Raw genomic sequence first — 13,914 nt, forward strand, 5'->3', positions numbered from 1 at the left:
GCCCTTTGCTCATGGAAGCAAGCTTGTACTATTAGGCACCATATTAACTACTGTTCTAGTATTCAGTTTACATACATTATGATTTTATTAGTTGAAAATCCACCCTGGGCTATGCTGTATCAAAGCTGTTAAAATCTCCACGAATCCTCAGAGTCCTGCTAGTTTTGACTAGACACGGTTACAGCTGCCAAAGTTCAAGGAATTGTCAGGGCTTCAGAGACACTGGCTCTAGCTGACCTGAGCAGGACCCACAATTTTCAAACTAACACAGCTGCATTTTATAATAGTCACCATTTCCGGAGAGGTTGCAGAACTCAGATAATTACCCTGAAAGAAATAAGACAATGTTCTTTGATGAGAAGATTACTTTGAGAATTTGATTGTATAATGAAGCTGTTGCTTTGAAAGGTACTTTCTATTGTTCAAAATCTGAAAATCTCTAGCAAAAAGTGTCACTTGTTTTGACAGCCAACTTAAAAAATTCTCTGTTTATTACATTAACTGCAGCATTTTAACTGTCAAACTGTGAAAGAATGTTCTATAGTTTAAAAAACAGAATAGAGCTCAGGGAAATTTTTGGCAGGCTCTTGTTGCTATTGGCTGTTTTTTTTTTCTTTGGAAACACATACACTGTGAATGTGAAAATAGCTTTTTGTGAAGTAGCAAACACAGCTCTCTGCTCCTTATAATGCCTGGAGCACAGGTGCAGACCTTGAGCAAATCCCTGGAAAAAATACTGTAGAATTAACACAGCTATTCCTTACAAGCATTTCAAACCTTCAATATGAAAATACGTCCTGAAAACATTTTTCTAGTTATTTTTATTTTATTTTAATGGTGTTCAGATACAGCTAACTTGATGGTAAATCCTAATGAAATAGGATGCTATAATACAAAACTAAACACAACAGTAACAGGAGTCTTTAAAGGGAGACTGATATTCATCAGACAACGGTATTTAACTCAGATGATGTTATGGATTATATTCTTTTTTAATACTCTAGGCGACAGTAAGTTAGCAGTATGACTGAAACAATAAATCTGTGTTATATATTCTTTGTGACTTCACTCAGCAAATATTTTTCACAGTACAAAGAGTGTTTGATTCCACATGTGATCAGTAATCAAATTTTAGTGTCAGCTGCAGAAGTAAGCTTGACAGGATGCTAGGGAGAGGAAGTGAAAATAAACCTAAACATGGTAAACAGCATAATAAAATAACAATTTAATTATTGCTAAGAATCTATAGCTTCTTGAAGGTCTTGTAAAAATTAAGCAAGATATATTTATTCTCTTGTTCTTAAATTTTTTTTATTTAGATATTCCACCCAGCTGTTAGTAGTAAGAACCATACTGGATTTCTCCATAAAGACTGTATTAAGTTCCATAGTCCTTGGTGGAGTTTCCTGCCAATGACATTTAATAAACAAAGTGTTATTCCTAGGACAGAAAATACAGATTATCTTTCCACATATCCACTGACGTTTACGGGTATTATATGTGATAAATGATATTTATGAAGTTAATCAAGGAGTACTGGTTCGAGTACAAAGATTACATAATTAGCTTCCATGCTAGAGTAAGTGAACGTGCATTCAATTCCACATTCAGACACAGGTAGGGGGTAAAATTATTTGTGTCTCCTATATATTCTTTATGGTACTTGAAGACAAAATTTGTACTCTGGAAATATATGCTTATTTGACGTATAAACACAATGTTATGGGGTCTCTGATCTTTTCCCTTGTTCTTCTTATCTGAGAATTTTCTGGTTAGCTGTGTAATAAAAATAATCAATGATATTGCTTGTACATACATGGTTTATTAATGGCAAAGTACTGTTATTGTCAACATCCTAGTCACAGAGAAGCTCAATGTCTCTGACCTTGATAAATTCTCCAAACACTGAACAGGTTTTATTGATCACTTAATATGACCTGAGTTCTCCTGTTCATTAATGTGTAGCCTCCTTCTCTACCTATTCCATTTATTATCCTGTCTATAACCAGCTGTTGCTGTTAGAATGTGTCCCCTGCAGAAACTAGGTCTTTACACAGCAGGATCCTACAAATCGACATCAGTGGGTCACCACACAGGTTTTTCAGAAGCAGTGATGCCTAATATCTCTCCATGTGACATCTGCAGAAGCAGAAGTAGACTGGATACATCCACTATAGATTGTCAGTCCTCCCAATGTGCTAACACAGGAGGCAAATGGACATACTGAAAGAAGAGTGTACACTTTTGTCTTGATAGAGGTCTGATGGAGTAAGACATCATCCTTTTATATTTTAAGTTCATGTAGAAATTTGTTCATTTGTTACACTATGTTTTCCCTTTTCCAAGACATGCTGGTTTTGCAAGCATGTCATAAAATTAAAGTTGTTACTTCCTATAGGAAGTATTATTTGTTAAAATCCTTACCTTGTATTTCTTAAATCTCCAGTGAAAGGTAGCTAGTACAGGTTTAGCTTTATTCTGTACTTAATTAAGCTGCTACTGCCCCACATAAATCAGTAGGAGTGGCAGCCTTATAATGTCAAGCCAGATTTAGAAATAGTAAAGAGTAGTTTGAGTCACTAGAGGGCATAGCAGTATCAAACCAGTTTCTCTTTCTCCCTTAACAGTTTATTCCGTTCTGTATGAGAAAAGAATAGTTTCATCCAAAACGTTTTTTGTCTAAATTGGTCTTTAATCTGGGTAATAATAAATGCATGTCATTGGTAAGTGAAGAACAGATGAAAAATATAGCTTGCTTAGCAGAGATGTCAGTTGTCCTTATGTTTTCTATGACTTCTTCAGTACTTCCTTCATCCAAAAGAAGTCTCCGTCAAACTTCTTTTGCAAAAAGATGCAGTATAACTCCAGAGTGACACAATTGATGGGTACTTCCTCTACCTCACATATGATTTAGACAGACTGTTGAACCACGAGGTGATTAGGCAGAACACCTGTAGAGCACTGTATTTCTTTATATGACTTTCCTGATCCTCTAGGTGCTAGAATCTCCTGTAATATTGACATTTTAGGAGGAAAACTTCTATCAGAAAGGTTCATTGTGACATTTAGTGGCTGGAAAGCTGCCCAGCAGAGAAGGACCTGGGGGTGTTGGTCGACAGCCGGCTGAACATGAGCCGGCAGTGTGCCCAGGCGGCCAAGAAGGCCAATGGCATCCTGGCCTCTATCAGAAATAGTGTGGCCAGCAGGAGTAGGGAAGTGATCGTGCCCCTGTACTCGGCCCTGGTGAGGCCGCACCTCGAATACTGTGTTCAGTTTTGGGCCCCTCACTACAAGAAGGACGTCGAGGTGCTGGAGCGTGTCCAGAGAAGGGCAACGAGGCTGGTGAGGGGTCTGGAGAACAAGTCTTATGAGGAGCGGCTGAGGGAACTGGGGTTGTTTAGCCTGGAGAAAAGGAGGCTGAGGGGAGACCTCATCGCTCTCTACAACTCCCTGAAAGGAGGTTGTAGTGAGGTGGGTGTTGGTGTCTTCTCCCAAGTAACTAGTGATAGGATGAGAGGAAATGGCCTCAAGTTGTGCCAGGGGAGGTTTAGATTGGATGTAAGGAAAAATTTCTTTACTGAAAGAGTGGTTAAACATTGGACCAGGCTGCCCAGGGAAGTGGTTGAGTCCCCATCCCTGGAGGTATTTAAAAGACGTGTAGATGAGGCACTTAGGGACATGGTTTAGTGGGCATGGTGGTGTTGGGTTGACGGTTGGACTCGATGATCTTAGAGGTCTTTTCCAACCTCAATGATTCTATGATTCTATGATTCTATGATTTCTTTTAGGGCTGTACAAAGATTCAACTGTGCTGTTAATTCTTTTGACACCAGACATTGCAGACAGTGGGGTTTGGAACTGCTCACTAGCCTGTTCTTAATACGAGCATGTAAACCTTCTCATTTGAAACTCCTGCCCCTGGACTGGACTTCCTGTATCCCATTTCCTCACATCTTAAATTTATCCTCTCTCTTCCTTCTTATGACTAGGTTGCTCTTTTCTTCTTTCTTGGCCCATTAATTTACTTACTTATATTCTGCTTTTCACAAATCTAAAACACGTTGTTTGAAAGTACTTCATTCTATAAAAGTAACTTGAGATAATGCTTTAAAGGATTTTTTCTCTCTGTGTGTATGTAACTCCAATGTACTGTCTGAAATTATATCACAGGAGAATTTGTCCATTTAGAAAATAAAGTTGTATTAGACGCTTAAACTGAAGAGAATCTTGTGAGTGGGAAAAAGATTAGGAGTTACTCACAAGCTCCTACAACTCCTTCTCATGGTACTGTTTATTAGATCCTCCAAAGCATCTCTGACACACTGCAGTCCTAAGAGCATTTGTGTCCTTTTTTAGCAATCAGAAAATTTTCCAGTGTGTAGACTACAGAAATGCAATTATTTCAGTCACAGTGGCAGCCTCATTCCTCGTTATGCTATAGGAGGATTATTCCTTCATCAATGCATGCTTTTTATTAATGACAGCTTCTTGTATTTTTCAGTGAGAGAAGTTGAGTTTCACTCAGTGAAACTACTGAGTGGTTCTTATTTACCTTTGTGGCTAAACAACAGTATGCAGCATTAACTCTGTAGCAGTCATTTACTGTCCTCTAAGATGCACTGCTGCCTCTTCCAATTTGTTCAGCAGAAATTCACGCGCTCCTTTACAAACCACTACTACTGTCTGTTTGCTACAACTAATTAGTGCCGCATGTGAAATATAGTGCAGGTCCCACGCTTGGGAGTCCTTTTGAAAGGAACAGATCTTTATGTACCATTTCTGATTTATCTGACCATTTTACTTATAGAACACTTGGTTTCATCAGGAAAGCTGCCTAATCAGGATCTCTCTAAGGTGGTTGCTATGGCTGCTGCTCAGTGTCATTCAGGTGGTTTCATAGTGCTTCCATCCTTTGTGTGTTTCAGTCCTCCAACCAGAACCATCGTTCAGTCCCTGTTTAGTGAGGACGTACCCTCCAGTAGACAGTACAACAGCATTTTGTGTTGTTTTGTACTTCTCTGAAGCATTTATTTTGGGCATTTATTGCATTTTGCTGTCCTTTTTATCTTCTCCCTATAGGCCTGGCCAGAGAACTGTAGATGACTTAGAAATTATATATGAAGAACTTCTTCACATTAAGGCCTTATCTCATCTTTCTACTACAGTAAGTATTTTTAAAAATATAACTCATCACCAAAAGGGAGGTTGAATTTTGACTTCTGGTGCTTTATTAGAATTGGAGCGCCTACAGCCCTTTCCATTTATATGTTCTATGCAAACAAGTTATTCCCACCTGTGAGGACCACCCAAGCACTGTGCAGATGTAGGTTGTCTTTTGGATATCAGATATAATTCTCTTCATGTGTTTCTGCACAACCCCTACCTCACTCACTTGGCACGGGTGCCTCCGTCTGGGTCCACATCTGAGTCTAAATTAAGATGCATGCAATCTGACCTGACACCTGGGACTGTGGTGCTACTGAATTTTGCAGAATAGATGTCTGATTTCTGAACTATAAGAAGTCTTGGCTTGAACCAGTTAAGAGGAGGAATTACACAGTGCAGAAAGGTGTACTGTGCAGTGCTGGCTGCTTGGAATTTGGTCACTGAGTGAAGGAAACCTCATCAGACACCTTCTCTCTGAGTGGGCAAGAACAGTGCAGAGAACCAAGAATAAATGAAATGGAGAAAATGCCTGGAGGAGACAATGCAACTGTTTAAAGTCTCACCATTGTTGACACACTGCGTAGGCAACTGAAACAAGCTAAATAGCACTTTACTTGGTAGCAGCAAGATGTGGGTGCTTTCAGAAAAAGGAAGGCAGTCAGAAAGTAGATTTATTTTTGACAATAGCTTCTTTGGAAGCTCTTGATATTTTCAGTAATTCTCAGTTAACTTGGACAGATGCAGCTAATTATGAAACTGCATTACAGAAAGATAGCACTCCGTGCAAACATGTAACACCTGAGCAATGTTTTTCAAAAAGAATATGCATCCAGAGTTGGTAACTGAACTAAGAAGGAGCAGCCAGCCAAAATCCTTAAACATCTCTGGGATGTAGGAAAAAAGTATTTAAAGACAGACTTCTGTAAGATCCAGAAATGACCCTTTTCATATCAAACAAAAGAAACTACCCAAGATAGACAGATACTGAGAGGGAGTGGAGAACACTCTTGATACTACTGACATAAACCAGAACAAAAAAATCCGAAACACAAAGTATTTCCAGCTCAGAAGAAATTCAGACTTGAGGTCCGAATCCACAGCGAGTAGCATATAGAACAAGTATGGCAAATGATACAAACTGCAAGAAAACTTGGCATTTTGAAGAAGTGCAGTTGTTTCCATGTTTTTAGTAAGAATTTGGAAATGTCAGCATTACATGCAGCATGAACTAAAGCAGAGGACAGAAACCATGACTAGCTTAGAGAAAATCTTCAGAGGAGCAACAGACAGCATTGCTCCTATGAACCAGAAGATTACTGGTCAATCGACTTGAAAGCAAATGGAATGTTTATGTGTTTTAAGCAAGGCATAATTCTTAAAGTCATACGTTTTCTAGATATGCCACGAGCAGCAGGAAGTAAAATGGATAAAACTCATGTCGCATGGCGGTGAACTAATCCCTGCTAGAGAAGCCTGTGAAGTTAATGTATGAATGAAAAACAATTATATAACACAGTGTTAAAAACAAATCAAATTCTTGGCTTCATCAAGAGGATTCATTCACTGCAGAGGCAAATGTCTGAAGCAACTGAGAAGGCATCTGAAGATGTACATGGATAGGAATGCTCTCTACAATGTGCAGAACAGTGCTAATGGGGTTTTATTTCCTGTCCGTATGAAAGCATCATTGCCTTCAGGCAGAAGTTATAAAAGAGTTTGGTGGGCTAATTGTTATAGAAATCACAGGCCTGTGGGTGCATTCACTGGTCAGTGTACTAAAAAAACCTGTCCAAACACCTCTATTTATCCCTCTTCTTCTCCAGACTGCAAACAGGAGTGCTTTGCACTGGCTGTCAGGAAAGAGTTTTGGGAGAGGTGGCTGGTGTGGTACGTTTATGCTTGGTGCTTGAGCAAAGGTTTGGTGGGTGCCTTTAGGACATCAGAGCCTGAATTTGTCCACCCATCTTAGGAGATGCAGCCACCAGACTCTCATCTGGATTGTGTCCAGAATTTAATAGTTCCTCCCCAAGTTTTTCTTCATGGCCCAAAAATTTTTTCAGTTTAAACAGTTGGGAGAATGGTGTGAAAATACTACTACTAAATATGTGTTGGAGCCAGCTTTTGATCTATATTTGGCACAGTTAAGTTACACGGTAGTACCTCTGAAACATGGATTGTCACCAGCTGACATTCTCTGAAAACAAGAATCCCACTGCTAGGAAATTGGCCTCAAAGTCCTTGGAGACTTGCGGTTGTATGAAGAGAGACATAAAGCACATAGGAAAACTCAGGATAATATGAGGTTCCCAGTGCTGCTACTATTTTGTGAAAGTAACATTAACAGTGTTTACAGTGAAAAAAAGTGGTTGTTAACAGTGTCTCACTAGAGGCAACTGCCCAGTCAGTCGTAAGAGCTAATCACACCAGAGCAATACAAACCCAACGAGGAGCAGGCTGACACCAAGGGCAGTGTCACGTTCTCCAGTGCCTGGAAGAGGTAGTGGGCTGGACATTTTGCCTGGAAAGCTGTCAGGCGGAGAGGGGCCTCAGCAGGTCCAGGTGGCTGTGCCTCACAGCTCGACGCAGCAGAAGTGGCCAGACTTACATCAGGGATTTCACAGGGAAGAACAGGAGTACCGCAGAGCCCCACAGAGTAATTGGCAATTGCTAGCTATCTTCTGTAATAGGTTAGCTATTACAGTTTGAAATTTTCCATCATGTTAACGTTAATTGTTAATGATGGTTTCACGCGTGTGCATATGAAAAAGATGTGGAGACCTGTGTCTTAAAGATGCCCTTGTCTGAGCCATTTGGAGCCAGGAAATGTAGAGGCTCATGTTCTGTAAAGCCAATCAGTAGGAAATAGGACATCAAGTGAAGCAGACCATTGTCTGGCTGTGTGACTCTGAATGAGTGCTGAACGATGCAGAGGGAAGGAAGGCAGCGACTGGGGTGTGTTATGTGACTTCCTCTCACCAGGAAGAATGAGATACATATAAAAACTATAATTTCTCTCTCTTTATTTTAAGGTAAAGCGAGAATTAGCAGGTGTCCTCATTTTTGAGTCACATCCCAAAGCAGGAACGGTCTGTAAGTAAATGGATTCCTGTCAGATCTTCTTTCTCATCTGTAGCATGAATGTTTAAATTCTTAATGTTTAAATGACAAGAGCAAAACCTGGACGCACTCTTCAAACTTGACTGGCACTCAGTGTTTAAAACCTAGGGTAATAGGTGTTGGCTTAGTCTGTTCCCAATTACAGGGACAGTACCAAAATTAATTCTATATCCTTGGTTGGATGTCTGTATCACCTACAATTTGGGTGTGTTTTTATCTAAAATTTTGGGTTGGACCAATCTCTATTTAAAATGTATTTTAATTTTATCCTTGTATTAAAAAAAATCTTGCTGCACAAAAAAAAGGATTTAAAGTGTTAGATTACTCAGACCTGTTTATACTGAGAAGTTTTAGCAAATGAGTGTCAAATTCACACACAGCCACTAGAGAATTGGGTTAGAACATGGTGCTACTGGTGGGATCAAAATCTGTGTGCTGATTAGTAATTGATAACCTGACATGTATTGATAAAGTGGTGGTTGCAATTGTCATGGAAAATAAAAGTACCTTTCACATCAGTGTAATAAAGTAACTACTATATGGGTGTGGGTTTTTTTTTTCTAAAATCTGAAGGCAATTGCTTTTAAAATCATAGTATGCCCTTTTTCAAGGACATTAATATGACTGCAGTAGAGTTACCTTGAATTTTATTGAGTGCAGAATCTGGCCCATTCATATTTTGAATAACTATATTCTCACCATAAAATCTTTTCTCTCTCTTGTAGTATTTAATCAGGGAGAAGAAGGTACTTCTTGGTACATTATCCTAAAGGGATCAGTAAACGTAGTCATTTATGGCAAGGTATTTTTTTCAGAAGCCTTTTTATATGATTCTTATTATTGAAATTGTAAGAGTAAACTTTGAAGGAATACAGTTTAATTTAGAGCGAAATTGCTTTGTCTGAAGAAACAAATTGAATGTGATTTTATTAAGAAATGATCCAGTGGTTTCACTGATTATACTTCCAGTTGATTGCTGTATAATTTCGGGATATATTACACACTTTCTGAATATAATTCAGCAGAGTTACATCAGTATCTTTAGGACAGTCATTTGCTGGAATTTGGTGAATTGCCAGACTTCTGTCTCATGGGGGTTTTTGCCCTGTCCCTTTACCACCATATTCTCTTGCATTTGTATGACTAACTTTTGTCACACATGTCAGGCATGTCTGACAGAAGTACTGCTTTGTGACTAGTGGTTCTCAGGTTGGATGAACCCCTCCCAAATTTATGCCAGCTCTTCATTTTAGTTAAGCTGAAAACGATCTCTATTAAATTTCCTGTTTATGAGAGAGATTTTTAAAGGCAAAAAATAGGACTTTGGTACACAGCAATCCCTTGAGTCTTTAAAAATCCCTACTTCCCTATTCATTTCTCATTCAGTGACTGAGAATCCTCCATTCTGAACACCAAGCATTTCACCAAAATCTAGCATAGAGGCCCTGGTGCTAAGTCTGTTCCTAAGTTACCCATATTTAGCTACATTTTTTACATCACTGGATGGGCCAGATCCTCTGTTACTATAAATTGGAGTAAACAGAACACTGCTGATTTACACCAGCTGAGGATGTGGTGTTATATGTTATTTCTGCAAACTTGATCTTATTTTTTAGGGCCTCTATAAATAAAAAACAAACAACTCAACAACTTTCTGTCTTCAGCAGGGCTGGAAGAGTCCTTCAAGCTGAATGTAATTTCAGAGAACAAGCCAATTCTTTTCTATTCTTGCCTTTCTTTAGTAATAGTAATAACCAGCTAGCGAGTATTGTTTCCTAGTCATTATTTTGGCTGTTGATTTCCTGCCAAATAGATTTGTTTTGGTATTTGATTGTGAAGTCCGGTGTTTGTACAAGGACTTTCAATAGAATCCAGAGTAATGATGGGTTTCTGCATGTAAATGTTTTGCTCTGTGCAGGGTGTGGTATGTACTCTACATGAAGGAGATGATTTTGGCAAGTTAGCGCTTGTGAATGATGCTCCCAGAGCAGCATCCATTGTTCTGCGTGAAGACAACTGCCACTTCTTGAGAGTAGACAAGGAGGACTTCAACAGGATCCTTAGGGTAAGAGTGGGAAGGGCCGCCCCGACAGCGTGGTATCAGAAATTGCAAATTTTTCTAGAGTCTGTCTTATTTCTATGGACATATATTGATATTGATAACCTTGTTTGAAGTGTCCCTAATTGCAGAACAGAGATGTGACAGTCTAGAAGATCAAGTAAAGAATATGTTAATCATCTTTCCTCTTTTTCTGTTCCTAGCTCAGCCATGAAAATGGGACCAAATGGAATCTTTTGTCTCTCACATTTCTGTGGTCTAGAATTTGCCAAGTGCTCAGTTTTTCCTTATGCTGTCCAGGATTTCTGGGTGATCTTCCATCCAACTATTGAATAAAACAAGATCACCCGTTTCACCCATTCTCCCAGATAGGTCAGTGTCAGGTACCTTAAACTCAATAGATTCAAGACAGAATCAATTGGCAAATTAAATAAGCTACAGGTAAATACACCGATGTCTTTATCAGAGAGCTCTAGAAAGATATTCCCAGACTAATTTTACAGTTATTCACATTAGGGCAAATGTGTTCCAAAGTCCAGCTGTAATTCTGTAAATACAGGCTGTTTTGCGATCACTCGTAGTATAGGAAGTCAAAACCAGTATCATCCTGTATTTGAATGTATACATACATGCCCAGTATTGCAGCAATAAAACCATTCCAGACAGAGTACTGTGCTAGAAAAATGACATAAGATTGTGTTTACTATACAAAAGGGAATGAGGATCCCATTGGCAGGGGGGGTGGGTTGGCCATGGAGACTCACAGCTGATTTAGCTTTGGTCGGTACTTCAAAGAAGATCAAAGTCCGTGGTCTTACTGATTTTCATCTGTGTTATTTGAATGTACATTATATTTAATTCTTCTTTTTTTCTTTTTCTACTGTGATCTGGTAGTAGAAAATGAAAAGTTTACTGGCAGTTTACTGAGCTAAGACCATTTTTAAGTGCCTTGTTCTTTTATTTTTAAAAAGACAAAAGTCAGATTATACATAATAATGTTCATATATAAGTGGGGATAGAGATTACACTCCATATGGAAAGTTGGGGGGGGGACTCTGTTTTTTGGCTAACTTTTTTTCCTTTGCCATAGCCAGAGATTTTTTACATCATTCTTGCTCTAGTCCCTCCCACAATTCTCTGCCTCTTCCCCCAGTGCCAGTGCTTCCCTCTTGATTCTGCCTGTGAGAAAAACAGGATAAAGATAGATAAGTACAGGGGAAAAGAACCAACCCCAGTGTCTTTTGTGTTTGAAAGTCATGCACTTTTTCAGAGTAAACTAATCAGCCAAATCGGGTGCAGTTACTTTATTAAAAGTAACTTGTCTTGCAGGATGTGGAAGCAAATACAGTAAGACTCAAAGAACACGACCAAGATGTCTTGGTGTTGGAGAAGGTCCCAGCAGGAAACAGAGTTTCTAATCAAGGAAATTCACAGCCTCAGCACAAGTATGTTTTCATTCAATAGTGCAAATGTCAGACAATGATTAACCTTTTCATAGGGTATTATCCTAACAATAGCATATTCCCCCTTTCTATGGAAGAATGCAGTGCACATAAAGTTTTCTTTTTTTTAATCATCAGCTGATCACATGCCCCATACTGGATATATATCCATTTCCAGCAGCACACCAGTTCTATGTCTTTACACAATAATTCTCTAAAGATCTCACTGTAAATACTTATCTCATGTAATAGCTTCTAAATAGACTGCACATGGAGAATGCTGAAACCCTATTAAGCTGAGCTACTGTGTAAAAGACATGAGGAAAATACACTGTTTTATTGTTAAGTACAGATATTTTCATTTTGGATTTTGATCTCTGGATTCTAGTAAGAGTTTGCTAGGTACAATTTATATACAAAACAAAGATCTCATGCAATGAAAGTCGCACAGCTTATCTTACAGAATAGGTTTGCACTGTAATAACAATATTCATTGTATTTTCTTTACTGAAAGGGAAAAAGTACAATTCTGTTTGGACACTACTGTGATAAGAGTAGAGTGAGGCTATTATCATTGCAAATGTTGGTAAAACCCCTAAAGGCTTTGTAAATGCGTTATTTGCAAATGGATGCACAATTTTCTTCAGAAACGCTCGAACAACTCCAACAAAATAAGCACCAAGAAGTTTTGAATCCTTTACCCTGGACCTTACTTTTTCTCAAAGAAAGAGCTAATTTACTGTGAGATATTTTGGGTACGGTTTTTATCTGATCTGGGATTTCATATACCTATTTTATCTGCATAACTGAGTATAAAGATTTGTAAAGAACTGTGAAGGGTTGAATAAACCATTCCTTGTATTTTATATACACATTTCACATATTTCAGAAACTGCCATTTCATCTTTCACTTGATCTATTAGAAAAACAAACTATGCTACCAGGAAAACATGTACTGTTGTAACAAATTTTTCTTTGTCTAAATGAGGGGAACTTGACTGCAGCCAGTGGATTTGCATCAGCAGCTGCAGTGCACAGCAACTTGGTCATAGATTTAAATCCATTTTCTTGGATCTGATATATTTTTCATGCTTTCAAGAATGAAAGTTTCATTTAAACATATTTCAAACACTATCTTCCTTGCCAACTCTTTGCACCAGCATTATTTGTATTATTTAACATGTTCAGAATTTGATAAAAATAGCTAGAAACATTTATGGTCCCTGGTTAAGTTAGGCTGTATTTTAGAGCTTACATTCCAGGAATGTTTTCAGGTAAAGCTCAGAATTTAATTTCTGTAAATATTCTATGCATTTGGTTAGCTTTTGGGTACTATCAATGTGCCAGCAAGGGAGCTTTTGCTGATAACAATGACAAATAGACATAAACTACACAAAAGAGGAAGCTACCTTGAAAGTTAACTGTCTGCTTTTCAGCAGTCAGATTACTTTGTTAATAGTGCGTTGGCAGTGTCTTTTTGTTTAAAATCTTTCAAAGTGAGTTCACTGGTTTTGAAGATGACATTTCTTTTGTTTCTTTTGTTAGTAAATAGAGTAAGTGGCTACATTTATGCTTGAGAGTCCAAATAAAAGTTACTGATGTATTCTGATTTCCAGAATGTGTTACTAGAATGTGTTAGCTGAGTGTTCAGTACTTTTGAAAATCACTGTGCCCAAAAGAGAAGCTTAACAGGGACCTCTTCTTAAAGGCTTGCTGCTTTGCCCTTAATTGGGTAGCTTACATCTCTGATATGTCTTCAGATGAGCTGCCCTTTGGGCTTTGCTCCCTAAGCAGGTACATAGCATTTGCACTAGAGAAGTGTTCTGCATCCCAAAGTTGTTCCCTGAGATATCCAGTCAACCAAGAAACTCATTTTCTTCATCTTAGTCTTGGGGAAAATTTCATTTTGGGAGCAGATCCTCTCAGTTGCAGTTTGGATTCTACTGCCTCCTCTACTGAGGAGGCATAGCTCCTACATAGCTCCCCGAGCCATGCTTCCGAACAGTGACAGTTTCGCTGCGAAGGACTAGCTCTGAAGTTCTCACTCCCAAGATCTAACTCTTTATGGGTGATCACACTCATGCAGGATGAATTCAGCAGCCCTGCAAGTCACTTCACTGTTCATTTTCA

General features: G+C 38.6%; 1 protein-coding gene across 1 annotated transcript in view; it reads left to right on the forward strand.

Annotated features, from left to right (window-relative positions):
• The window catches only part of RAPGEF4 (Rap guanine nucleotide exchange factor 4), a 158,484-nt gene that overhangs the window by 109,256 nt on the left and 35,314 nt on the right, over positions 1–13,914 (forward strand). Inside the window, exons 12-16 of the mRNA XM_009278582.1 lie at positions 5,080–5,164; positions 8,196–8,256; positions 9,009–9,085; positions 10,202–10,348; positions 11,672–11,787. Coding sequence (XP_009276857.1) covers positions 5,080–5,164; positions 8,196–8,256; positions 9,009–9,085; positions 10,202–10,348; positions 11,672–11,787 — 486 coding nt within the window. The remainder of the gene's footprint in view (positions 1–5,079; positions 5,165–8,195; positions 8,257–9,008; positions 9,086–10,201; positions 10,349–11,671; positions 11,788–13,914) is intronic.

This window comes from Aptenodytes forsteri, unplaced genomic scaffold, assembly GCF_000699145.1.
Source record: "Aptenodytes forsteri isolate BGI_AS27 unplaced genomic scaffold, ASM69914v1 Scaffold257, whole genome shotgun sequence".
In the NCBI taxonomy this organism is placed as follows: domain Eukaryota; kingdom Metazoa; phylum Chordata; class Aves; order Sphenisciformes; family Spheniscidae; genus Aptenodytes; species Aptenodytes forsteri.